General features: G+C 52.0%; 1 protein-coding gene across 1 annotated transcript; it reads left to right on the plus strand.

Annotated features, from left to right (window-relative positions):
* The first annotated feature begins 4,027 nt into the window (after positions 1-4,027).
* On the plus strand, positions 4,028-19,037 carry Mlycd (malonyl-CoA decarboxylase). The gene is made up of 5 exons (XM_021220497.2): positions 4,028-4,600; positions 10,553-10,665; positions 11,520-11,676; positions 15,601-15,750; positions 17,940-19,037. Exons 1-5 carry the CDS (start codon positions 4,076-4,078, stop codon positions 18,471-18,473), a joined length of 1,479 nt encoding a protein of 492 aa, XP_021076156.1. The 5' UTR covers positions 4,028-4,075; the 3' UTR covers positions 18,474-19,037.
* Positions 19,038-27,034: the final 7,997 nt, after the last annotated feature.

Below are 27,034 nucleotides of genomic sequence, written 5' to 3' on the forward strand. Positions count from 1 at the left end.
CGTGTGAATACTTGTGGAGTTGATTTTGACAGGTGGTCAGGTCCGGCCAGAGTGTGGGTGTATGAATGTTTGAATGTATATGTGTCTGCATATTTGCCTGTATAAAACATCTTAGTTCTTTTCCTTTCATTCCTCTCCAGTTCACAAAGAGTTAACTGGCTTAGCCAGAGAGGCTTTTGGCTGATTCGCCAGAAAAAGAAGCACCAGCAAATCTTCTCACTTAATTCCCTGCTGCTGAACAGTATGTGCTAATTGCCAGATATTAGCACCTATTAAAACACAAGTAATAAAGAAACTTAAGAAAAAGTTAAGTTTTTAGTGCTTAATGGAGCACAGAACCATAAGAAAGAGAGTTAAGTTCTTAGCACAGAACAGTAAGAATTAAGCATAAAGAGTTAAATAAAGGACAGATAGTCATATTGTTTAATAATGCACAGAGTTAAAGAGAAAGAAGCCAGCATTTTTAAACTATAGAATAAGCAAGAAAGTTTCTAGAGTCTTTTAGAAGGTCTGAGTGAGCATTCAGTCTAGTTAGAGAGCCCATTCACGTTGGTGAAGGGGCAGCCTCAGTTGAAATTAATGGCCCAGGACTGAAGGGGTCATGCAAAGAAGTTAGGGCTTGGCACCATGAAGAGGGCCTATGAGAGGCTACTGATGAAGCCTAGTTGCAGCAGAAGACCCCAGGGTATTGGAGATGCCAGTACCAGGGAATGACCCCAAGAAGAGCAGCAGCGGAGTGGAGTCAACCAGAGCCTAGGGTGCTATAGAGGGCAGAGCTGGAGAAGTGACGCCAGCCCTTTGGAGGAGCCCAGGAGCCCAGGTGTGGATCCCAGACATCAGAACAAGAAACTGTGAAGTCGAAATTCACTTGGAGACCCCGAGATGTAAAAGATGCTAAAGCTGTGGGATACCTACAAAAAAAAAAAAAAAAAAAAAAAAAAAAAAAAAAAAAGCCTGCTCACAGGAAGTGGAAACAGCCCAGGAGAAAGAAGTTTGTTGCAATCAACAAAGATGAAAAAGGAGTTGGGAGATCTCAAGACTGCATTGACATCAGCTATGGAGATGCAGAGTTTGGAGTTTGTCCCGCTGATTTCCTGTTTTGCTTTGGGGATTGCAGTTAAGTGGTTGGATGGATCTCAAAAGAAACTTTGAACTTTAGACTTTTAACATCGTTGAGACTGCTATAGACTATGGGAACTTTGGAAGTTGGACTAATTTTTTTTTTTTATTATGCTATGGCTAGGTATGGCCTCCATAAACTCATGTGTTTGAACAAGCCTATGGGGGCCAGGGAGTGAAATGTGGTCATTTAAATAGGCTTGGCCCAGGGAGTGGCACTATTTGGAGGTGTAGCCTTGTTGGAGAAAGTGTGTCATTGTGAGTATGGGCTTTAAGACCCCCCTCTTAACCCTTTTGGAAGCCAGTCTTCTCCTAGGGGCCTTCAGATGAAGATGTAGAACTCTCAGCTCCTCCAGCCCCATGCCTACCTGGACACTGCCATGCTCCCACCTTGATGATAATGGACTGAACCTCTGAACCTGTAAGCCAGCCCTGATTAAATGTTGTCCATATAAGAGTTGCCTTGGTCATGGTGTCTCTTCTCAGCAGTGAAACCCTAAGACACTGTTATATTCCCAACTCTTTGTGTTTCCCTCAACAGTGTGTACAAGCCTCACATACAAGAAAATGCTCATCCCAGCATGGAGAGCCATGGGACAGATGAAGTCCTGGCTGGGGTGAGGCAGGCCCTGGTTCAAGTCCTAACACAAACTGCAGTCTCAGTGTAGCCTAGAGATTCTGACTGTCTTCTATCCACCCGCTGGGAGGCACTCATGAAAGTCCCCGTTTCTCTCTGGGCTTGCGTTCCAGTCTCCATCCCATGGGAACACAACATAACAGGTCTCACTGTGAAAGGTTATCATGACATTAAATGTGCGAGAACTGTAGAAGGCACGCATCTAGCACATGCTGAAGCGGTTCACGTATGTATGTGTAGGTGCTTCGTGTATGTAAGTAGAGAAAGGGCTCAACCGCTTTGCGCATTTCTTCATGGCTGCTCAAGTAAGTAACTGACAACTGTGACTGCAGAACAGAAGGCACCAGCCTCTAGCACCCAAAGATCTCTTCAGGGGTCCTGTTCCGGGGAAACCCAGAATCCTTCTGAACCCATCTCCTCAGGTCTAAGCCTCAGCTTGGAACCCACTTGCCTATCTCACCCTCCTGGGCTGAGTCTGCCCCCTCCCTGTTTTAAAGGATTTTCCTTTTTTAAAAAAAAAAAAAGATTATTTATTATATGTAAGTAAACTGTAGCTGTCTACAGACACTCCAGAAGAGGGCATCAGATCCCATTACAGATGGTTGTGAGCCACCATGTGGTTGCTGAGATTTGAACTCAGGACCTTCGGAAGAGCAGTCGGTGCTCTCAACTGCTGAGCCATCTCTCCAGCCCCCTAAAGTCTTTTTCAAAACTGAGAGCCAAATTCTCTATGCTTAGGAGGCATCAAAATGCAAGGAGAGAGAGAGAGAGAATATGAATGGGATGGACAGAGTAGGAACATGGAAGCTAGCTCTGTGTGTTGGGCTACAGTGCTGCTGAGCAAAAGAACAGCGTGTATGCATAAAGGAACAAGGGGGGGGGGAACCACATTCAGCAGGGAGAGCAGAGAGGAGGCTCGAGGGAGCTTGCCTGGGTGCATAAAAAGTGCTTCGTGGGTCCTAGTGAGGTGGGACAGGAGCCACAGAAGCAGTGGGCCAGAAAGAGGCTGAAATCGGTGACATTTGGATATTGCAGTGGAGGACAGGGCAGGAGTGAATGATGTGTTTGAGCTAAAAAAAAAAAAAAAAAAATAGGCCGACCAGGAGGCTTGCTTTGTTCCAAGATGACTGCCATCATATCAAGCCTAAACCATACAGAGCCTACTCCAGCATTCTGATCCCCTTTTGCGGTTATTTTAATGTGTCTCCCCTCCACCACCACCACCACCCCTCAGACGGTAAACTGAATGCAAATGGGCAGGACCATTTCAAATGCAAGCCTAGGGTGGGGCCTGGAACACACCAGACAGTTGGAAATCATTCCAATGAATGAATGAATGAATGAATGAATGAATGAATGGAGGCCCAGCAAGGAAGCTGGTAGGGAACAGATTCTTCATATACCCGTTTCCAGCATGATCAGACAGAAGCTCTAGGATGCAGCAGGAGGCATAGGCTGGGTCTACGGCAGTTCTGTGTGGGTGGGATCCTTGACAAGAGCCAGAGAGTACTTACGCAAGGTCAAACAAAATGTCAAGTCAGAGAATTACTCTGAGAATTACTTGTTTGGTGTGTGCATGTACATTTTCTTGTGCACATGTGGGGCGGTACATGTATGCCCATGTATGGTTCTGGAGGCCAGAAGACACCTCGAGTGATGGCGCTACCCACATATTTTTTTTGTTTGTTTGTTTGGTTTGGTTTCGTTTTTTGGAGATAGGGTCTCTGGCTGACCTTGACTTACCTTGTAAGCTGGACTGGCTGGCTCTTGTCCCCCTCCCCGAGCTAGGACGACAAGCGTTTTACCACGGGTTCTGGATATGAACTCAAGCTCTCAAGCATTTTACCAAATGAGTCACCCCTATTCCTAGGAGCCGTGGTCCAGCATGCAACCTCAAATTTCTCAGCTCCTAGCCTACACTAGATCCGAACCATAGCACAGGAGGCTGCGTGCACAGCACGGTCCGGGGAAGAGCTGAGATGTATCAAGGGCTCAGATCAAGAGAAGCGCGTGCGTAGTGGGGGAAAAGGGAGGCAAGGGACCGAGATGGTGACGCTCAGAACAGGTGTCAGGATGCAAGCCAAGAGTCAGGTGCCCCGAGGCTACCGGGTTCCCGGGACCTTTGGTTACACTTGGCCTCCGGCCTGAGAAAGCCACCTCGCCCCTCCTCGCCGTTCTGCCCCCCGATTGGCCAACGTCCCCGTCCGCCGTCCCTCCTCGACCAATGGGACCGGCGAGACACCGGAAGCCAGAGCCGGAAGTGCGGCAGGGGCCCGCTCTCCGGCGGCGTCTGCGGTTAGCAGCTGTCGCGGAGCTGTCATGCGAGGCCTCGGGCCAGGCTTGAGGGCCCGGCGCCTGCTCCCACTGCGGTCCCCGCCGCGGCCTCCGGGGCCCCGGGGACGTCGCCTGTGCGGCGGGTTCGCGGCCAGCGCCATGGACGAGCTGCTGCGGCGAGCCGTGCCCCCGACGCCGGCCTACGAGCTGCGCGAGAAGACGCCGGCGCCCGCCGAGGGCCAGTGCGCCGACTTCGTGAGCTTCTACGGCGGCCTGGCCGAGGCGTCCCAGCGCGCCGAGCTGCTCGGCCGCCTGGCTCGGGGCTTCGGCGTGGACCACAGCCAGGTGGCCGAGCAGAGCGCCGGGGTGCTGCAGCTGCGCCAGCAGGCGCGCGAGGTGGCCGTGCTGCTGCAGGCGGAGGACCGGCTGCGCTACGCGCTCGTGCCGCGCTACCGCGGCCTCTTCCATCACATCGGCAAGCTGGATGGCGGCGTGCGCTTCCTGGTGCAGCTGCGGGCCGATCTGCTGGAGGCGCAGGCCCTCAAGCTGCTGGAGGGGCCGCACGTCCGGGTAAGGCCCCCGCCTGGGCCACCGCGACCGCCGGGGCCGCCGCCGCCACCGCCCCGGGGCCCTGCCCACTTCCCACTCCCCAGGCCCTTAGCCAAGGCCCTGCAGCCCTCCAGCCCTCCCCCCCCCCACCTCGCCAGCCTCAGAGACCACGGTGTTTACTGCGTGGTTCGGTTCGCAGCACTATCCTCCGGGGGGGTCACCGTCGGGTGTGACACCCATTGCGCTCACTCCAAAAGAGCTCTAGTTTTAACCCCGCGCCGTTCTTGAACAAGGATGGAACGCGGCATTGGGGCAAAGTTTGGGCACCTCCCGCGAACGCGGCATCGCCCTAACAGGTTACACGAAATGCACAAACATGGCCAGAAGTCAAGGTCACCACCGCCTGGGGCTCTATAGCCTCCAGCCCTCTTTCCGCAGTCTGACTCTGGATGAGAGATTTGATTCTGAACCCGCAGCCCCAGACACAGTGATCCCAAGTTTACTTTTTAGTACCTGTGCTAGTCAGCAGCTTACCCAGCGATACCATGTAGCTGTATATAGCTGTGACCCAAAAGATTGTCTAGCATTACTGCCAGCCATTAATATTCGATAAAGGGGAGCATTGACCCCGAGTTCCGACACAATGATACCACCATTTCAAAAGTCCCTGGCATTTAAAGCCTCATCTACTCAGTGGTATGGTTATGTTCTGACCTGCTCGAGAACTCTAAAACAGGCATGACCGTTTTTACTTCCATCCTTTAGGTTGACATCTATCTCCTTTACAGTGAAGGACATGACACGCTGAGGTAATGACCTGTCCAAGACCGCAGATACACATCCCCATCCAGACTCCTTTGCACTGCCATGTGAGGGTTTACCGACTTCTCATTTTGATGGCTTAGCCCTTGGTGTCGTTAAGGGATTAATATGAGGCAGGGCCTCTCACTGAGACTTGAGACTCACCAGTTAGATTAGGTAAATTACTCAGTAAGCCCCAGAAATATTTCTGTCCCACCTTCCCAATGCCAGCTAACAAAGTGTGTCACGATATTGGCCTATATTTTAAAGACTGTTCTGTTGGCATGTATACAGGTGCATACAATGCCTTGTATCATATCCCCTGGAACTGGAATTACAGCCAGCTGAGAGCTGCCCTATGGTTGCTGGGACCCAAACCCAGTTCCTCTGCAAGATCAGTCAGTGCTCTTACCCTTTGAACCTTATCTCTGACATCCTCCCACCCCACATCCCACCCCCACCACTTTTAAATCACGAATACCAGGGATCAAATTCAGGAAAGCTCTTAATTGACTGAGTTAACTCCTCAGCCCTGCACAGTCCCTTTTAAAAGACAGACCATGTTTACAGCAGTTTTAAGATCACAGCAAATGGAAGTATAAGGTACAGACCACCCCCTACCCCCCAAGTCTCCTCTGCCTTATACAGGCACAGACTTCCCATTATCAGCATACCCAGCAGGTACCACTGTTAGGTGTCCTGTGAGTTTAGTGTGCAGGTACCTGTGTTGACAAGGCCACTCAGGTGAAGACAAAAAATACCAGTTTTGCTCACAAGGCTTTAAAGCTGACTGTGTAGTCCCCTAGGACCTTGTTTGTCTGAGACAGGGTTTCTCTATGTAGCCCTGGCTATCCTGGAACTTACTCTGTAAGCCAGGCAGGCCTCAAGCTGAGAGATCTGCCTGCCTCTACCTCCCAAGTGCTGGAATTAAAGGCGTGTACCACGGAAGGCGTGTACCACCGCTACCTAACTCTCGGGACCTTAAATGCTGTGCTTTTTAAGGAAGTGTCCCAATTTGCTTTCCTTTGCTGCGACAGAGCATTCTTAGGGAGAAAAAGTGTTGACTTGGCTTCCATATTACAGCCCATCATGGAGGGAAGCAAAGGCAGGATCCTGGAGCCAGGAACTGAAGCAGAGACCATGGAGGGATGCTGCTTACTGGCTTGCTCCACTACCATTGTTAATACTGTCCAGGCCCAGCCTGCAGAGAGGTGGCACCACCCACAGTGGGCTGGGCCCTCTTGTGTCAATCATCAATCCTGAAAATGCCTCCCCCAGGCTGTCTGATAGAGGAGCGCCTCAGTGGAGTTTCCCTCTTCCAAAATGTGTCACATTGACAACTGAAGCTAAGTAGACCAGGAATGTGCTCAGTGCCCCCAGATCTCAGAGCTACCTACCGGTAGACAGGTTGCCTGACACCCCCCCACACACACACACACACACATGTGACCTTTGTGTTGTCTGGATAATTGGTTTCTGAGCTTGTCCCGAGGTCTCCCGTCAAAAGGGTTCATGTCTATATGTTGAACCCTGGGTGGTGCCATCACTTTAGAATAAATGTGGCACATGGCAGCCCCTAAACACATGCTGACTCGATGTGTTTCCCAGGACACAGTAGTAGAAGTTGTTCTGAGTGAGGAGATAAGTCTGTTCTTGTCATTGTCTGCTGCCACATGGTTGAGATGATGTTTAGCTAAGTTCCTAACTCCATGGGATTCTTGGGCTGCACCATTGAGGTGAGCTGTGGGCTGATGCTGATCTCGGGGAAGCTCCAGGTCAGCTACACAGTAAGAAGCCAGCCTGGGCTACATAAGACCTTGTTTCAAAACACCAAAATGGTATCCCAGAAAAAAAGAGAACATGAGGGACTATTCAGTGTGGGGACTAATATAAAATCCTAAAAGCAGTGTCACTGTGCCAGGAGAAGCTCCCTTGGTTACAGGTTAAACAGTGCTGTTTAAAGAAAAATCAGGTTCAAAGGCTCTTTGCTGTGCTCAGCTTGGTGATCTTTCTGGAGGTGGGCACTGGGGTCTTTGGGCTTAAAGAGGCACCAGTTCCAATCTGAGCCGTCAGTGGGGCTTGGGCTCTATGTGTAGTTTCATCTCTAATATGCCCTTTGGTGACCGGGGAGCAGTGTACGAGGTAATACTCAATGTCAGCCAACGAGGGACTCCTAGCAGGAGCTGAGTCCTTAACAGAGGCCGATAGCCAGGTTCTGCTTCCCCTCCCCTACCCCCACCCTGCCTGGTGGTGCCTGCCTGAGGCTGTATCTGTGGGTATGGGAGGGTGCCAGGGGAAGTACCCATTGGGTGGAGTTGGCAAGCTTTGGGGTTTTCTCCACACACTTGCAGCAGCCCATGTGGTTATCAATTACATTTCTTATAGTAAAAATACAGTGAAAGGAATCGTTTAGTGGGTGGCAGGCACCAGACCAAAGTTGATGGTTAGAACCCCAGAAGGACTCTGGACAGGCGGTTTGGGCATAGGATTCATAGTAAAATTGGAGGTAGTGACCCTTGCCAATGTGAAAACCGGAGGAGGAAGGAGACTGCCCACCCCCTAAAACAGCCACCATGCTTGTGCGAGCACAGCCTCTCTGTCTGCTAGCCAGCGGAGTCCCTCCTGAGTGCACTAGCAGTTCTGTGGTGTAGAAGTTCTGTATTAGTTTTGTGCTTTTTTTGTGTGTTAGACCAAAGGGGGTGGTGGGGTGGGGTGGTGGTTGTGTTGTGTTTGATAGGGACAGAGATTCCAGTACATCAAGTGCCCCTCCCCAGCCCCATGAGATAGAAGGGTACTCCTAGCTCACCCCTCTTCCCTGGCAGTAACTTCCCCTCCCTCCTAGCTCTGGGCTTCTGTGCAAGGCAAATGATACCCAAAAAGGCTACTCTAGCGAGCCGAGCATCTCAGAAGAAGCTTTCTGCTGAGAAAAGAGCAGCCTCCATGGGCGCTGCAGCGAGTGTGCCAAGCAGGCACAGGAGGAAGGCTGACAGCCTAGAGGGTTCTCGGGGGCTCTCAGGCCCCTCAGCTTTTGCTCTGGCTCATAACTGCTGTGTTAGTGAACAGAAAGCACAAAAGGCTGTTTTTGTTGCTTATTGTCTGTGACCTGGTGACCTGGCCACTTGCTGTGGTCACTTCCCACCGGAACAGCTGTTATAGAACTAGACTTCTCACCTTTAGCCCACTCTCGTGTCCAGCATCACATGTCACAGCTGTCAGCAGCCTGAAATAGAAGAGACTTCCCGAGGAGAGGTGCCATCAGTGCTGCCAGGGTTCTTGTCCACTCCCTGCCTTGAGGGTCAGAATGTAGCTCATCACACCGGCACAGCCACTGTTCTAGCCCCACAGTGAGGCACTCAGAGGCAGAGTCACAAGCCCCGGAGGCTGGGGGTGTGCTTGCATTTTAACTAGGGGTAGAGTTAGTGATTCTTAGTTTATGTTTCAAATACTGAGAGACTCTCAGGACTATGAACAACCATCATAGAGTATGTAAGCACTTGTCGGTTTGGTTTGGTTTGGAGACAGGGTCTCACTCTGTAGACCAGGATGGCCTCAAACTGACAGAGACCAAGCTGCCTCTACCTCCTGAGTGCAGGCATCAAAGGTGTGTACTACCACCAGAACCAACCTTTAAAAAAAAAAATCATTATTTGTGTTGTGAGTGCAAACGCACACACCATCAGGAGACAGCCATGGGTATCGGCCTTGGCCTCCAACTTGCTTAAGCTGGGTCTGTTGTTCACTACTGTGAATGCTACAGGCCTGCAGGTTCCCGGTACCATCCTGAGTCCAGCTCCTACCTCTCCTCAGGAGTGCTGTGACTGCAGGCACGCAGGCCATGTGTCCAGCTTCCACTCGGGTTCTGGGGATCCACTCAGGTCCTCGTACTTGTGAGTGGGAGGCACTTTACCTATTGAGCCATCTCTCAGCCAGGCCACAAGGCTTCATTTAAAAACAAACAAACGAAAACCTGTCCCGTGTGCCAGCCTCCTGTTCCAGTCACTGTCCTCCGCACCTTCTCCTCCTTCCTGGGTGTCAGTGCGGCAGCTTTGACTAAGATGGACTTTGCCCTAAAGAACCTCCGCTAAGTAGGGAAATGAGATTGAGAGCCTGCCCAGCTTCCACCCACGACTTTGCCAGTCTTGCCGTCTGCCCGGAACAGCTCCATTGAGCTCTAATGCAGCCTGCATGCTGTCCCTCCCAGCTGTTCTCCCGTGGGCCTGAGGGCTGTGGGCAGCCCCGCCATTCAGAACACCCCCCTGACATGAAACCGGGTCCCTTGCCCTGGGTTTGTACTGTCCACCCAGTGAAGCGGCACAGGACACCACCACGCCTGCTCTGTGTCCCGGTACTTAACTACATGAATGAAAATGTCACATTTCTGTAAAGGCTTTTCTTTTTTTGGGGGGATGGGGTGGTGTTTCGAGACAGGGTTTCTCTGTGTAGCCCTGGCTGTCCTGGAACTCACTTTGTAGACCAGGCTGGCCTCGAACTCAGAAATTCGCCTGCCTCTGCCTCCCGAGTGAAGGCTTTTCTTTAGAGCCACTACCCACTCCTTGCCTGCAGCTTGTGCCTACTCACCTAGCTTGGAGACCTTTCATCTTTCATCAAGAGTTAAGATGCATTATAAAGTTTTTTCTAGCTGTGATAAAAACTAATCGTCGTAACCTGTATTGGGCCTCTCAGGGTATGTGAAAGGTCACCTGGGCGCTAGGTGCCTTGGGATGTTTACCATTCTGTCTGTCAGAGTAGAATTCACTTGAGAGTAATAGGCCCAGAGTACAGAGGTCTGTGTAGTGAGAAGTCAGTCACTCAGGGCAGAGTCTGGGGGGAAGCCACCCCAGGCTGGCCAGGTGTCCTGGCCCAAAGTCATCCATCCTAGTCACTCAACCCACAGTGGAAGAGACAAGAGAAAAGGATGAGCAAAAGCCATATCCCCCAATGTCATTTAAGGCTCCCAAAGCCATTTCAGGCGTGTTCTACTTGGAGCTCATTGGCTGGAAGTCAGACACATGGTCACTGCCATGTGCGGTACCAACTTGATTCTACAGCCATGAGCCTAGCTGGATATGGACTACAGGACATCAGGACATTGAAGCGTGTGTCTTGGAATGGGTAGATAGACTACTGGCTGGACACCTGCTTTTCTGAGGCCTCCCTTCCTCTCTCGACTAGGAAATGAATGGAGTGCTAAAAAGCATGCTGTCCGAGTGGTTCTCCTCTGGCTTCCTGAACCTGGAGCGGGTCACCTGGCACTCGCCCTGTGAGGTGCTTCAGAAGATCAGCGAGTGAGTATGGCAGCCATCGCCAGCATGGCTTTGTGTCACCTGATACTTGATCACACTAAATGTGTGGGTGGTGGGCTATTATCACAGGAAGTGTGGAGATTGGGGTGCACTCCAGGAAGCCCCTAGCCAGTCTGTTAGTTACCCAGGGTCTTACACCCGGTCATTTAAAGCAAATGACCCCATGGCCAGAACTGTAGGGACTAGAGCAAGTGTTGGCACAAGTGCTCAGTGCCCTCTCATCCAGTTGCTCTTTGTGTAGTCAGAGCATGCCCAAGGGTACAGTGCAGCAATGCCCTGTCCTGGCGTCCTGCCCACATCCTATCCTGGCCCAATGGAGTCGAGGGCTGGAAAGCATCCTGGGCTGGAAACCTAGCCAGCGTCTACTGCTCCTCCCCAGCTGACAGCAGGAGGTTCGGGATGAGGCTGGGGATTGTGTAACCACAAGTGTTTGCAGCATGGCCGGCTACGTCCAAACCATAGGGACCCAGAGCACATGGAAGACTGATCAGTGACAGGACATTCTTGGAGGCATGCATGAAACTGATGCATAAGTGCACCTGAGAGCCCCACCAAGTCCTCTGGAAACAGGCGTAGAGCTGGGTAGCACACGCCTGTGATCCCAGTATTTGGAAGGCTGCGAGGCAGGAGGATCACCAAAAGTTCAAGGTCAGCCTAGGTGATAGCATCAGACTAGTCAGGACTGCAGAGCAAAACCCTGTGTCAGACGGGACAGACAGACCGGGGACAGACAGACTGGGGTAAAGATGCAGAGCAGACGTCTCCAGCGTGAGTAGGACTGAGCGCTCATCCGTTTGTAATTCCCCATCTGTCTACTCTCCTCATCCCCTGCTCAGGTGTGAGGCTGTGCACCCTGTGAAAAACTGGATGGACATGAAGCGGCGTGTGGGGCCCTACCGAAGATGTTACTTCTTCTCCCACTGCTGCACCCCTGGGGAGCCCCTGGTGGTTCTGCATGTGGCTCTGACTGGTGACATCTCCAACAACATCCAGGTACTTACGTGTGGTCCTTTCAGGACAAAACAGGCCTGTCACTGTGGCATGCGTGCATGCGTGTGTACATACCTGTGTTTGGAACAGGGAGTGTGTGGGTGTCAGAGGGCAGCTGGTGGGGCTTGAGTCTCTCCTTCTACATGGGGCCTATGGATTGAATTTAGGTCATAGGCTTGGCAGCAAGTGCCCTGACTCACGGGCCTCTGACCCAGTGTCCTTTTTTTGGTGTTTTGTTTTCAAATAGGTCTCATTATGTAGCTCTGGCTGCTCTGAAACTCATTATGTAGACCAGGCTAGCTTTGAACTCACAGAGATCTTCCTGCTTCTGCCTCCCAAGTGCTAGGATTAAAGTCCTAAGCAACCATGCACAGCTTCTAAGAGAGTTGGCTTTAAACTCTCATGGCTACTGTGACTGTTGCAGGTAAAATCTCCTGGTGTGTAGTTAAAGATCAGGCCAAGGGTAAGCGCTCACCTGCCTGGTGATTTTGAATTGAGAAGAGCTGAGGTCCGTAAACAGGACCATGTGTGATGGGAGAGGGAGGCAGGGCAGGTGTGCTGTAGCATTTGAGAGGCAGCCTGACAGCTGAGCGGCGGACTTGATTCTGTGCACTGCTGCTGCAAACTGGGAGCTGATGGTGAGCCGAAGTTGTGAGGACTTGACCCGCCCCTTCCTGTGGAAGCTGGTCCTCTGCAGGCTTCCAGCAGGAAGGTATGGACAAGCATGGGACGCTTGGGACAGTGGGTCAGTGGCCACACTACATGACCTACAGGCAGATGAAGGGAGTGAGGAGAGGGGGAGAAGGTTTGCTCAGTGCTAGAAGATGGGGAGGAGTGGCAGCCTGGACGCGCATTACAGAGGCAGATGATGATGAGGCGTCCTGAGATAGGCTCCCTGGCCTCAGCTTCCCAGCTGAGGGGCTCAGAGGATGGGCAGCAGGCAGACAGCCCAAGTCCCTCTGAGTTGTCATGTGTCGAGGAGCCAGCGTGGGGACCAGTGTCGTCAGGGCTTCGCTTGCGGCAGATTGGCACGTGTGTGAAAGGGCAGAATGTGTACCTTTTTATCTGAAAACTTGGCACTTGAGGGTACTTGCGGCCCTGAGAACCCAAATGCTCATGCTTGCAGCTCAGGTGTATAAGTGGAAGGTGACAGCCGTGTATGTGTGGCCTTCCGAGGGTAGCTCCAAGAACCCCTGACCTGCACAGCCTGTGTACTGAAATGTCACTGTGGGTTTAGGTTTTGGTTTCAGGCTCCAGTTGCATGTGTATGTGTGTGTGCATGTGTGCGTGCGTGGTTGTGGGGGGGGGGGCACGGCCTCATCTGTGATCTTCATTACACACAGTGAGCATGTGCTCCGTGCACCTTAGTCCCCAGAACACCTTATTAGTGGGTCTCATTTCAGACAGCCCCAGGGATGAAGGGACCTCAGTCACTTGCCCGTGACTGTAGAACGGGAAGCACAGTGCAGGAGCTCAGGGCTGAGCAGCCCTGCCCCAGGGATCACAGGCTGGCAGGCACCAAGCTGTGCCTGCTTCAGCACCAAGACTATCACCTGCCAACCATTGTTGGGGTCCAGCCTCAGCTGGAAGCAGGGATATCTGGAAAGTGCTTAAGAAACACACACAGACAACTTTTTTGGGTACAAGCTGACAGACACGTTTCAAGGCTTAAGGTTGTCTCTCTCTCTCTCTCTCTCTCTCTCTCTCTCTCTCTCTCTCTCTCTGTCTCTCCCCTCCCTCCCTCCCTCCCCCCCTCCTCTCTTTCTTTCTCTCAGCTTGAGGCTGTGGGCACTTTCACTCTCTCCTCGGGCTACAAATTGTGTTCTCCTGTTTGCTCCCTTTCTCACACTCACACACGCTTCTACTCCTCTGTGTGCTCCCCTTTCACCCACATACACCTCACACACTGCACACACACTCTCCCTCCCTTCCACACACACTCTCTCCTCACACTCTCCCTGTCTTTTATTGTTACTCCAAGAAGCAGGTAGGAGAAAAGGGCATTGTATAATCATTGGCAGATCAAACTCAAAAGAGTCCCCACATCCCGCAAAGAATCACAATTGTTCTCCAGAGTTTTAAGCTTCCCCTATCTACAGGCCCATGGCCAAAATAATAATTGCAATCATACCACTATTTAAACTTTAACTTTTGACATATTTATACTTCAGAGCTTCAGGGCTTAAAGGTCCACGCTCAGCTATACACATTTTTCTGTGACGTTCTAATGATAAATGACATGGGCAAAGCTGCCAGGCAGTGGCCAGCCAGAGTCAGGTTAGCCCTTCACTAGCACTTGTGCTCGCTTCTGCTTCTGTGCGTCACACACACTGACTGAATAGCTTCCCCTTTCTAAATTAAAGTGTCCCATGTTTGTGTTCCCTTATTCCATGGTTGTGTCTCTTATACTAATAATTTTCATAGTTCTAGTAAATTCTTTTACTTTTTAGTAATGGACCCTATATGACTCTAACAATACAGGGCTTTGTTTCATTTTCTAATAATCTCTTTTAACTTTCTTTGCAAGCCAATCATTAATTGGAAACTACCATTGTGCAGTTATTATATTGTTTCCAAGATGAGAACACACAGCGTGCACCTGGGCCATTAGGACTGAGCTGTGCTAGGCCTCAATGTTGGATTAAGAATCACTACATCAACGAACATCTAGTTTCACAGAATTCACAGAACAAAAGGAGAAATAGAAAAGTTGGATATAATAAAATAATTATGTACATCAAGGCCAACTGACAGTCATACACAAATGAAATCTATGCTGCCGGGGTCCAGGGCTAACATGAGGAGAAATAGGAAAAACATTTTTACAAACGAACTGCCCGCGGGCTTCTGAGATGTTACCATCTAGGCCTGCTGCGGGTCCCCTGGAAAGATGTGTCTCCTACTTCTCAGGGTCGCAGTCGCCACCTGTGTCATGGCATGCTGTCCCCAGCAGACTACGGAGACTCACCTTAAAACTCCATGGTGACCTGGCAGTGGTAGCACGCTCCTTTAACTCCAGCACTCGAGAAGCAGGGGCAGCAGATCTGTGAGTTCAAGGCCAGCCTGGTCTACAGAGAGAGTTCCAGAACAGGGTGGGCTACACAGAGAAACCCTGTCTCAAACAAAACAAAACAGGAAAAAAAAAAAACACTGCACATTTAGTAAAAACTGGGAGCCAATAAAGTTGGTGCCACTGAGAGACTTCACAGAAGTCATTTCTTTTTTTTTTTTTTAATTTGGTTTTTCAAGACAGGGTTTCTCTGTATAGCCCTGGCTCTCCTGGCACTCACTCTGTAGACCAGACTGGCCTCGAACTCAGAAATCCCCCTTCTCTGCCTCCCAAGTGCTGGGATTAAAGGCATGGGCCAACACTGCCCGGCTCAGAAGTCATTTCTTAGCTTGCTTTGTGTCGGTGTCTGTGAATGGGTTTTCATTAGGAAAAATAAGGATGCCGCATGAGGCTAAAGAAAAGCACAGAAAATCCTTTAAAGGGTACATTTTGAGAAAGAAAACTTATACAGGACTGCCTGTGGCCTTCTAGAACAGAAATGCAAGCTGAGCAAAGGGGTAGATAGCGGTGGGCAGGGGACTGGGCTCTTAAAGAAAGCCTGTGTAGCCATTGCCCTTGACAAAGGCTCAGTGTACAAAGCAGCTTATCCCAGTGGTGCCTGCAAAGAGCAAAGGTGCTGCTGTTGAGCAGAGCTGACATGGTATCTCCACATGGTAGGCAGAGAGAGTGAGATAGTCACCTCCAGAGTATTCAGAAAAGATGACCTGAACCTGAGCCACCAGGAGCGTGGGAGCGGGGACTAAATTCTCCCGCAGTACTTTGGTGCCACGGGACTTGTCCTGTGAATGTGACAGGGTGGCCCTCAGTGTGAGCAGTGCACACGGAGCCTTTCTAATGTCACTGCTGGTGTTTTCTAGGGCATTGTGAAGGAGTGCCCTCCGTCTGAAACTGAGGAGAGGAACAGGATCGCTGCTGCCATCTTCTACTCCATCAGCCTGACCCAGCAGGGCCTGCAGGGGGTGGAGCTCGGGACCTTCCTCATAAAGCGAGTGGTGAAGGAGCTGCAGGTGAGCACGCTGGAGCAGCACCCAGCTCCAGGGTCATTGTCGTGATGGCAGGAGAGCCCCCGCCTCTCTGAGCCCAGGGATGCAGACAGAAGGGATCAGAAGGAACAGGGAAGGAGGTAGACCGTATCAGGTGCTGTTGGTCCAGGCCAGGAGCTAGAAGAGCAGGTGTGGGGGCACAGCATCATGCAGGCCATACCGTACACGTGTGTTAGGAGGATGTGAGCTCTGTGGAGAGACTTTGCCTGGGTTTTGCCCTGCACTCCCATCACACACATCTGGGCACATGTCAGCATGGCCACCCACCACTCTGACGCGTCAGTCTAGGGAGTACAGTTGACCGTCCTCCTCATCATGCTATGCCAGACCCTCCCTCCACGGCCTTTCATGGCCTTGTGAGGGAAGTTTCCAGGTTAGACCAGGCAGCATAAAGGTAAATGCATTAGCCTGTGTTGGTCTGATTCCCTTTTCTTTGCTACCTGGAAGAAACACTAATTAGAGTCTTAGGGTTTATTGCTATAAAGAGACACAGTGACCACAACTCTAATAAGGGAAAATGTTTAATTGAGGCTGGCTTACAGTTCAGGGTTTAGTCCATTACTGTCATGGTGGGAAACATGGTGGCATGCAGGCAGATACGATGCTAAAGAAGCTGAGATTCTACATCTTGATCCACAGTGACACACTTCATCCAACGAGGCCACACCTCCTTATAGTGCCACTCCTTATAAGCCAAGCATTCAAACACTTGAGTCTATTCAGGCCATTCTTAGTCAAACCTTCACAGACATGTTACATGTCCTAAGTCAGAAAGCTGCAGTGTACCCTGGGCACAGCTTTTCCAGCTGCCTCATGGGGAGCAGGTGGCCACAGTGAAGAGTCATAACTGAACTGCCGAGAGCAGCCCTGTGCCAGACGCTCCCTCTCCGACCTTTTCTGCTCAGGCACAGCACATGGTGGCAAACTTGACCTCACAAGCCAAGCGCAGCCAAAGAGCTTTGTGCTTGTGTTGCACTGGCTCACAGTAGTCATTCCGTTTGTTCATGGGGACAAGCAGCTTGTCGCTGAGATACAGCCACAGTCCCCTCTCCCCGTACTACCCATTTTAATGTTTTATTTTGAGACAGAGTCTCTCAGGGTTCTTTAGGCTGGCCTTGAACTTACAACCCTCCTGTCTCAGCTGTGAAGTGGCTGGGATGACTGGCATGTGCCAACTAGATTTAGAGAACTTGGTATTCTGGGAGTCTGTGCTGTTACCATTCTAACTCTGTCCCCCAGAGAGAGTGAAACATCCCCCTCTTTCCTCTGCTGATGGTGGTAGTGTGCTGCAGGGAGACAGGACATAAGACGAGGCAGAGAGCTGGATCTAGGGATCTAGGTGATGTACCCAAGACAGAAGCTTCACCCAGAAGTCACCTGTGGCCACTTCCTGGTACTTACTTGTGAGCCAGAAAGTCCCTCCAGGTGCCCTCCTACAAAGACTGCACAGTCACCGGGTTTCCAGGCAGCACACAGTGCCAGTGAGGAGTGTGTGGGGAGCACTGGCCCACTTTTCTGTACTGGTCTGTTGGCTTTAGATGGTGAGTAGTACGTGGACAGTGTAAGTCACATACAGGATGGAGAGCATACCTCAGCTGTGGAGGAGCCACAAGGGAAGACCAAAGGCCCCATGAGGTGCCCGACTCAGCTGTGTTCTCACAGCCGTGGGATTTTCCCAGAGTGGCCTTACTGTATTTATAGCCAGGGAGTGCGCATGCTTGAAGACCATCTGTGTGCTCTCTATGTAATTTGTAGAGCCATGATTAAGCTGTGCTCTGTGCTAACACATTTTTGCCTGACCCTGCTGTGCCCTCTGCGGAACAGTCCTGAGCCACTGGGCATCCATGTATCAAGTGAGCATCCGAACCAGGCTCCCTGGTTATAAACAAGCCGCCCACTGCTGACTTCTGCTTCACTATGGTGGCGATGGTGTGGCTGGAGCTGTCATGGTCATAGGCTGATGTTGGGAATGCAAGATGCCTCTTGGCCTCGACAGTCGCCAGAATCCTCATGAATGTGGTTTGAAGGAACATGGCAGCAATTCTGTCAGCTGGCCCTGCTGCCTGCACACATAGGCTGTGTTGGGAGTGTTCCCGTGTGCCCCACCCTGCTGACCGTGTGTTCTCTGCCTTCCCTCCTTCGCCTATCTGCAGAAGGAATTTCCTCATCTGGGGGCCTTTTCAAGCCTGTCACCTATCCCTGGATTCACCAAGTGGCTGCTGGGTCTTCTGAATGTGCAGGAGAAGGAGCATGGGAGGAACGAACTGTTCACAGACTCAGAGTGCAAAGAAATCTCAGCGGTTACAGGCAGCCCTGTTCACGAGAGCCTCAAGGGCTTCCTGAGCAGTGGTGAGTGGGCGAAGTCGGAGAAGCTGACACAGGCGCTGCAGGGGCCACTGATGAGGCTGTGTGCCTGGTACCTGTACGGTGAGAAGCACCGAGGCTATGCCCTCAACCCAGTGGCCAACTTCCATCTGCAGAATGGGGCCGTGATGTGGCGTATCAACTGGATGGCCGACAGCAGCCTCAAAGGCCTCACCAGCTCATGCGGCCTCATGGTCAATTACCGCTACTACCTGGAGGAGACAGGCCCCAACAGCATCTCCTACCTGGGCTCCAAGAACATCAAAGCTTCCGAGCAGATCCTCAGCCTGGTAGCCCAGTTCCAGAACAGCAGCAAACTCTAGGGACAGCCTTCCCAAAGCTTGGGCCCCTTCCTAGGATGGGCCAGGTTTACTTACCACAGGATCCTTTTCAGGGAGGCCACAGCGGTGCTGTCGTCTGACCTCAGCAGGCACTCGGGAGGCCACACCTCAGCTGTCCCTGCGCTGGCCCACGCACTGCTAGGAGGTGGTGGTGGACTGGGTGCAGGTGCTCTGGGGATCTGTGCTGCTCCAGAAGCCCAGCCCTTGCTGCTGCCCCACAGCCTGTGCCTTCAGAAAGCTCTGCAGATGCAACCAGAGGCCGCCCAGGACAGAGCCCAGAGCACAGACCTTTTGGAGTATGAAGAGCTGACAGGCATGCTCTCTCTGCCTGGGAGAGGACTAAGATCTGTGCTGTGGCTGCTCCCGCAGCTTAAAGCTCAAACTAGAGAGAACTCATGCCGTGCACAGGGTGTCTGGTACCCCAGGGGTGCTGCTGCTTGAGGCCAGAGTTGGCTTATAGGGTTTAAATGAGATCCCAGTTCATAATGAACTGAACGGTAAAGAACAGATTTGTTCTGTAAGCATTAAACATGATTGTTCACTATACGCCTTTCTTTAAGTCTACTTCACTGTGTACTTTTCTTCTGATGTGTCCGTGGTGTCATGTTCCCCAGCCAGCCTACTGGTGACAGTGTGGATGAAATCATAGGTGTAGGATAAAGAGCAGGGGAGAGGTGTGTGTGTGTGTCTGTGGCAGTGTGTGTCTCCGCACGTCCACACGGCTATGAGAAGGGCTTGGATACACTTGGGTTGTATTGGCAGGTATGCTTGTGACTGGGGGCATGTGCCGTAAGTATATCCATGTATGCATCCACATTTGTACATGCACATCTGTGAGCATATCAAACATCAACAGGCACAGTGCTACTCTCAGTTGGACACGCTTGTCCCGTCTTCCCTGATAGCATCTTCTAGGACTTCCAGAGTGGCCTCCCTAGGTTGACTGGACTCCATGATCCCAGGTTCAACATTGGCCTAGGTAGAAATGACAACAGAAAATAGCTTTTACCTCAAAGGGTGAGAATTAAAGGCTTTATACTTGAGCCAAATGTGTCTATGGCCCAAGGGACACGGCCTCAGGTTGCCCTGAATACACCACCACCCTGAAAGTGTGAATTTATTATAGAGCTAAGTCATAAAGCACTTGTCAAACACTCCAGCAATGCAGGAAACCCGGTGAAAGTGGTCTGGGTGCTGAAGCCATTCTTACCATCTTGATCGGTGGGAACTGGTAGTTATAAAGCATTTAGGGCAAGACAACTCTGGGCACCAAGGTTATCAGAACCTGAGTCTAGGACCTACCTAATAGAATCTTCTCCCACACATTGTCCCCTGACCTCCACACATGTCATAGCACACAAAAATAAAAAATGAAAATGTAATATTTAATACATGTTAAAGGTTTGGCTAGTCACAAGGTTACTAGGTCAAACCCGACTGCATTGAACATGCTACGGTCAGGCTAAAGGCAAGGATGATTCGCCTCTGATCTGCAGCATTAAAACTTTCCACAGTCAAGAGGTGCAGTTGCTCCGCCTTGTTAAGTCTTTAACAGTGTGTGGCTTTTCTTGGCTTAGCTTCAGCATACAGAAATAGGCGGCTGTAACACTCAGGCAAACAGCAGGTCCTGCTGCAGAGGGCCCGTGGGAGCAGCTGGGAGTGGGGCATCTTCTCGGCATCTGCTCCGCAGTGCACCCTCATGCTGCCTAACTCTCTGCATCAGCTTGCTGACCACCCTTCAAACTGTGTCCCTCGAGCCCTTCCACCGTGTCCTCGACCTGCTGCCGGCACTTGTCACTGCCCAAACCTCAGCTTCCCTTTGGTGTGTGTTCTTGGAACTGGGTGTCGTCCGACCTGTTCACATCCCACCGTGGCTCTAAGCCTAACCTTGGGGGACCCCACATGGAGCTCTGGTCCTTACTGAGACCTGTCACAGGAAGCTCTTGCTGATACTAAAGGGACGCCTCAGCAAGCACACTTCCTTTCTTGGTCACTGGGCCGCTTCCCACATCCCCAGACATTTTGTGGTGGAAAATGTGACCTCAGCATGACCATTTCCATCCTGAGTGATGTTCCTGGTGTGCTCCCCCCCTCCCCCGGCCCAGGGCTTTAGGGAATCTAAATGAGGGTCGGTGGGAAGGCAAGGGCTGGAATTAACAGCATCTGTGGTAGACAGCTCTGGCCCCTTCTCAGGCTACCCGGTCATCGTAGGTGCTGTCCTCCCCGCCGCCATCAGGTGGCGCTGCTGCGGTTCAAGTGCCTTTTCCAAAAGGGTGCGTAGGAGTGGGGTTTGGTTAGGAGCGGCCCCCTCGCACGCAAAAACAATCTACCCAGACCCACATCGGCCCACACAGACCAACTCCAGGTTCCCAGAACACTGAGCTAGTGAGAGGCACAGAGCTGGAGAGGGGCTTCAGAGCTGGGGAGGGTGTGGAACTGACGGGGACCGCAGAACTGTGGAAGAACAGAAACCAGGGGTTCATGGAGCTGGGGATACAGAGCTGGGAACATGGAGCCTCCACTCGCCCTCCTCCCAAAGCTCCTTGGCTCTTCCAGCGCGCTGGTCGGCTTCACCAACAGTGGCTCTCTGCACGTTTCAGAAGGGTCCCTCGCCTCTTCCATGGATCTCATGTTCAGGCCTGATCCAGGATCACAGACCCAAATCCAAACGCACTGGTGGCCAGGTTCCTGGAATCAGCCTTGGGCGGTCACTGTTATAGAGTTTTCACATCACCTCTGAGCGTAAGGATTATTTCATGTCCTTGAATGTAATCCAAGACTGAAAGCCATGGCATTAATAAGTTCTTGTTGCTTTTTCTCTCAGAAAAGGGTGAGGAGATAGAAAATTTGGCTCCGTGGCTAAAGTGCCTGCCATGTAGACATGTAGACCTGAATTTGGATCCCCACAGCTCACATAAAAGTGAGGCATGATGACACACACCTGTAACCCTAGCACTGGGCAGGCAGAGACCCCAGGATTCCCTGTAGCTCACCAGTCAGCTGCCTAGCCAGTCAGTAAGTTCAGAGAGACCCCAAAAGATAAAGTGGAGAGCGGTAATGCATCAGCTTCTAGCCGTCACGTGCACACAAGATGCGTCACCACACACCTACAGGGGCGGCTTGAGTACACACATTAGAAAACATAAGGAAGCATTGCACCAAGGCCGGCCAAGCCTGAGCAGCTCTCGAATTTTACAGTTTGTGAAACAAAGGCTAAAGTCGAAGGTAGCACTGACGCCAACCGAGGTAGACCCCCGAGTGCTTCTGAGCCAGAGGCTTGGAGTGAAGCCTAGGCAGGCTCACGAGGAAATACACCTGTGGCCAGCAGGACCCTTGGCAGAAGCCCAGAAGATACAAAGCAGAGCAGGGTGTCCCATCCGTGTGCCTGCGCTTTATCTCAGCCAGATCTCACTGGCCTCCAAGGAGCCTTTGGACAAAGCCATGTCCACTATCTGTGAATCTTGCAACCTGTGGACATACATCACAGCGCAGCCCAGGTTTCCAGCTTTGTGGTTTTAAGGGAGAGAGATCAGACTGTATTTTATCTGTATCTGCCGCGGGTCCTGTTGCATTAATTTTCCAGGGAGTCTTTTGTTTTGTTTTGTTTTGAATAGATCGGGAGCAAGACTTTTCAGAGCAATTCCTATCTTCCATTTGCTTATGTGATTGGCGTGCTTTGTCTTTTATTTATTTTTCCATCTATGCATGTGTGGGGACGCTCAGATGCCATGGCATTCAGGAGGAGGTCAGAGGACAACTTGCAGAAGTCAGTTGTCTCCTTCTTTTTTTTTTTTTTTTTTTAAGATTTATTTATTGTTATATGTAAGTACACTGTAGCTGTCTTCAGACACACCAGAAGAGGGCATCGGATCTCATTGTAGATGGTTGTGAGCCACCATGTGGTTGCTGGGATTTGAACTCAGGACCTTTGGAAGAGCAGTCAGTGCTCTTACCCTCTGAGCCATCTCACCAGCCCAGTTGTCTCCTTCTATGTAGGTCCCTGGGATAGAAATCAGGTGGCTAGCCTTGGCTAAGCCATCTTGTGAGCCCCGATCTGCTTGCTTGCTGCCTACCCTTCTGTGCACATTTTTGAGCACATCCTAGCTGGGCCATGACCTCACCTACAGAAGAAACTTGTAGGAAGAAACATTACTTTTAACCTATTTAATGTCAGTTAGCCAGCGACAGGCTTCTATCAACTTTCGGTCAGTGTTCTTGAACGGTTTAACCTTGCCCTTTGAAATGTACAATAGCTTCTGTGATCAAAAGAGTGCTATAAATGAAGCCTGGCTTCCCTGTGCTAACCTTCCAATGAAATATAGTTCTGATGCAGCTGGTCCTTCAATAACATCTAGAGCAGACATTCATGTATTCCACATAAGATATATCTATCTTGTATGCCTACAAGAGCAGAGGTCATCCAGCTTAATATTCTTATCCTATGTGTGATGTGAAACCTAGAGCTGCATGAGCTGGATAGCCAAGTAGTACTTGGTGTGGGGGTGAATGGGTTGTCTTGGTCTTCCTTGTGGAAGAACTACTGAGAGGTTGTAACGTATATATATTCAGGGGGAGAGCACACACACACACACACACACACACACACAGACTACTGAACAATTGCTCCATGTGGGTCCTTAGATACCAGTATTCAGATGAAGAGGAAAGCCAGTCTCATAAGGAAGCTGGTTTTTTTTTTTTGTTTTTTGTTTTTTGTTTTTTTTTTTTTTCCTAACCTCTGAATGAGAACATCAGTGTTTTCTGCCATTAGAAAACCATGACAGCTCTTTAAAGGGTTTTAACAGTTTTGGTGACCAGGAGAGGATGCAGACAAGGCACAGGTGTAGCAGTCAGGTCAGAGGACACCTATGCAAGTCAGTTCAGGTCATCAGGTAGGCGAACTGTCTTCACCCATGGGGCCTGCTCAGCAGCCTGTGCTCTGATGTCCTCCCAGGCCAGAGAGGACCAGACAGAATCCACCCACATCCAGCCTCTCGAAACACCGAGCTTGACGCTCTTCCTCTTGGGAGCACAGATGTGGAGTTACAGGAGACGGGATGATCTGAGCATTTATAGCACCCGAAGGACCACTGTAGCGCGGCACCACCTGGGTCCCCATCCCTCTTTCTTGGGCAGTTGCTTGGGCTGGTGACTCATGCCTCTCTTGAGTTCTGCTGGCTCTGCTGTGAACTGAGTTCTTGCCTCATTGTTCACAGCTCCATCCCCAGAGACCAGTTACCCCTGTCTGGGCTGAAAGACCAGAGCCTGAGCAGCGCAGGTCAGCAGGCTAGACAAGTGGGCCCTGTGCACCTTCATCCTGGTGTGCTCCTTCATCCTGGTGTGCTCCTTCATCCTGGTGTGCTCCTTCATCCTGGTGTTCTCCTTCATTCATCCTGGTGTGCTCCTTCATCCTGGTGTGCTCCTTCATCCTGGTGTGCTCCTTCATCCTGGTGTGCTCCTTTATCCTGGTGTGCTCCTTCATCCTGGTGTTCTCCTTCATCCTTTTGTTCTCCTTCATTCATCCTGGTGTTCTCCTTCATCCTGGTGTTCTCCTTCATCCTGGTGTTCTTCATCCTGGTGTGCTCCTTCATTCATCCTGGTGTTCTCCTTCATCCTGGTGTTCTCCTTCATCCTGGTGTTCTCCTTCATTCATCCTGGTGTTCTCCTTCATTCATCCTGGTGTTCTTCATCCTGGTGTGCTCCTTCACCCTGGCGTGCTCCTCCCCCCAGCCAGCGATGTTCCTGACCGCACACCTCCAATGTGCCCTAAGAACAGCTCCTTTGCTCCCTGCAAATCTAAAGTGTCCTTGGGGGAAGCTTCGGCAGTAGCTGGAGATTTTCCTGCCGTGAACTTGACCTGTGCCAGGTCAGCCTAGAGGCAGATACCACAGCAGCCTGGGGTCCCTTCCTGTGCCAGACTGTAGGATAAAGTCATGGTGACTTCCACCTCTCTGGGGAGACCCCAGCAGTCCTTTGGCTCCAGTGCATTCCCAAGCCTGCCAGGGTGGGTGACTCTGCAAATCTCCTTCCCTGGAACCCTGTAGATAGCTTGCAGGCCGGCACATGGAACCTCCTCTTCCCCGCTCCCCTACCTGCCAGCTGGAGCCCAGGCACCTCAGAAAACACTAGCAAATGCCTTCCTCACAAGCCACTGCTAGGCACAGCAGCCACACAGCGGCCTGTTGTCCCCGGGGCTGCCAGTGGTGCCCTGGCACCCACAAGAAAAGGCTTCTCTCCACAGACACCGCTTTGTCAGCCCCACAGCGGCCTGGTGGAAGTGTGGAAAGCAAGGCCCTCCTGACCTCCAACCTCTCCCTCTCAATGATGACCCAGGCGCTCAGCTGGCACTTGTTCCCACCCCCTCACCCCCAGACTCCCCTGACCTCAGGGAGGCTAAGGATCCCAAGACAGCAGAGCAGGAGAGCAGAGCCTCTCCCTGGCTCAGCCAAGGGACAATGGTCAGATGCAGCCCCAGCCTCTGAGAACACTTCTCCCAGGCCACTTCCCAACCATCCCCCACATGCCACTCTCCCTCCTCCCAGTCCTCCCTCCTCTTCCATCTGGTCCCCATTCTTCCCTCCTCTATCACTCCTCTTGCCCTTCCTCTCCCTCCTCCCACCTCCTCTCACACACACGATCCCTCCTCCCATCCTCTCTCCCTCACACCCTCCTTCCTCCAGTCTCCTCTCTCCCAAATCATCTCTCCTCCCACATCCCCTCCCACACCTCCCCTCAGCTCCTCTTCCTCAAACTTCTCTCACACCATCCTCGCCCAACTCCAGTCCCACATACTCCTCCCACTTCCTCACACACACCCTCCCTTCTCCCACCTTCTCTCCCACACTTGCCTCCTCCCTCCTCTCCTCACCTGCTTCCTCTTCCACCCCTTCCTCTTCTCTCCTCCTCTCCACCCTGCCTCCTCCCTTCTGCTCTCCCATACCCTCCCCCTACCACCTCTACCACACCCTCTCATCTTCCACAACCTCCCTCTCCCTCCTCTTCTCTCATACCCCCTCCTCTCACACCCTCCCTCCTTCCTCCTCTCCCACACATTCCCTCCTCTCATGCCTCCTCTCCCACATCCTCCCTCCTCCTCTCCCACATCCTCCCTCCTTCCTCCTCTCCCACATATTCCCTCCTCTCATGCCTCCTCTTCTACACCCTCCCTCCTCCTCTTCCACATCCTCCCTCCTCCTCTTCCACACCCTCCCTCCTCCTCTCCCACATCCTCCCTCCTCCTCTCCCACATTCTCCCCCTCCTCTTTCACATCTTCCCCCTCCTCTCATGCATTCCCTCCTCCCATCCCACACCCTCCTTCCTCCCTCCTCTAACATCCTCCCTCCTCCCTCCCCTCATCATCTCCTCATTGCTCTCTTCCCTTCCCTCCCTCTCCCCTCCTATTCTTTTCATTTACCCCCACTCCTCTTCCCCATCCCACCTCTTCCCATTCCAACTCCTCCCCCTTCCCTTTTGTTTCCCTGCTCCTAACCCTCTTCCCTTCCCTCTTCCCTTCCGCCTCCTCTTTCTCTTCCACTTCCCCTTCCTCCCTCCCTCCCTCCCTCCCTCCCTCCCTCCACACTTCCTGCTCATCCTCCTTCCCTCCCCTTTTTCCTCTCCCCTCCGGTCCCTCTCTTCCCCTTGCCTGTGCCCCGCCTCCCTTCCCTTTCCCCTCTTTACCCCGCTTCTATTCTCTAGCACCCATCTCTCCTCTCTCCTGCTTCCCAGTCCTCTCTCCATCCTCTCATCCTTCTCCTCCATCCTCTCACTCCCTTTTCTCCGCCCACTCCTCTTCCTTCCCCTACCACATCCTCTCCTCCCAGCTCCTCTTTCCCTTCCCCTTCCTACCTCCCCACTCTTCCTTCTCCCCCTCCTTTTGCTCTTCTCATCCTCCCCCTCCTCACCCCCCCCCACATCGCCCCCCTCTTTCTCACATCCTCTTCTGCCCCCCCTCCACTTTTCCCCTGTCTCCCTCCAAACCTGCCTCTGTCCTATATAGTCCTGAACCTGCCTGTCACCTGCAAGCAGCTCAAGGAAGCAGGCAGGTCCTACAAGGTGAGCTGTGGCCAGCAAGAAGGGCTGGGGACCTGGGCTGATCACAGCAGGGCTCGCACCAACCTCAGCTCACCTCACAGGATGCTTCATTCTTAAGGGCCCTGCTGACACTGTGGAGACACAGGGGACCAGCTCACAGCATGCCCTCTGGCAGGACTTTGTGATGTAACAAACAGGTACTTGGGTCCTTGTCCCCCAGATCCCTGTTGCCTCATGGGGGGTGGGGTCCCCTGGGGGATGGCCAGCTATGCTGAGCCTTCTTCCCCCCCACCCCCACCCCACCAGCAGTCCCTTCCACCAGCTCTGCCACCAAAGCAGTTCATCATCAGGTAAGCAGATCTGTGGCAGGAAGGGCCTTTGGGGTCTATGTGGTGTCAGGGGGCAATAGAGCAGGAGGGTTCTAGGGAGGTGGTGGCCACGCCCCTGAGGAGTCAGGTGGTTAGATGGGGCCCCAAAGTGGGGCTAACTGGATAATCCCAAGGGAGCATAG

The sequence above is a fragment of the Mus pahari genome, chromosome 20 (genome assembly GCF_900095145.1).
Source record: "Mus pahari chromosome 20, PAHARI_EIJ_v1.1, whole genome shotgun sequence".
In the NCBI taxonomy this organism is placed as follows: domain Eukaryota; kingdom Metazoa; phylum Chordata; class Mammalia; order Rodentia; family Muridae; genus Mus; species Mus pahari.

What these genes read in the sequence shown, in the direction of transcription:
- Mlycd (XM_021220497.2), top strand. Translation starts at nt 4,076, where the DNA reads ATGCGAGGCCTCGGGCCAGGCTTGAGGGCCCGGCGCCTGCTCCCACTG. An exon ending in TGGAGGGGCCGCACGTCCGG is followed by an intron (nt 4,601 to 10,552) that starts GTAAGGCCCCCG and finishes TCTCTCGACTAG; the next exon opens with GAAATGAATGGAGTGCTAAA. An exon ending in GAGTGGTGAAGGAGCTGCAG is followed by an intron (nt 15,751 to 17,939) that starts GTGAGCACGCTG and finishes GCCTATCTGCAG; the next exon opens with AAGGAATTTCCTCATCTGGG.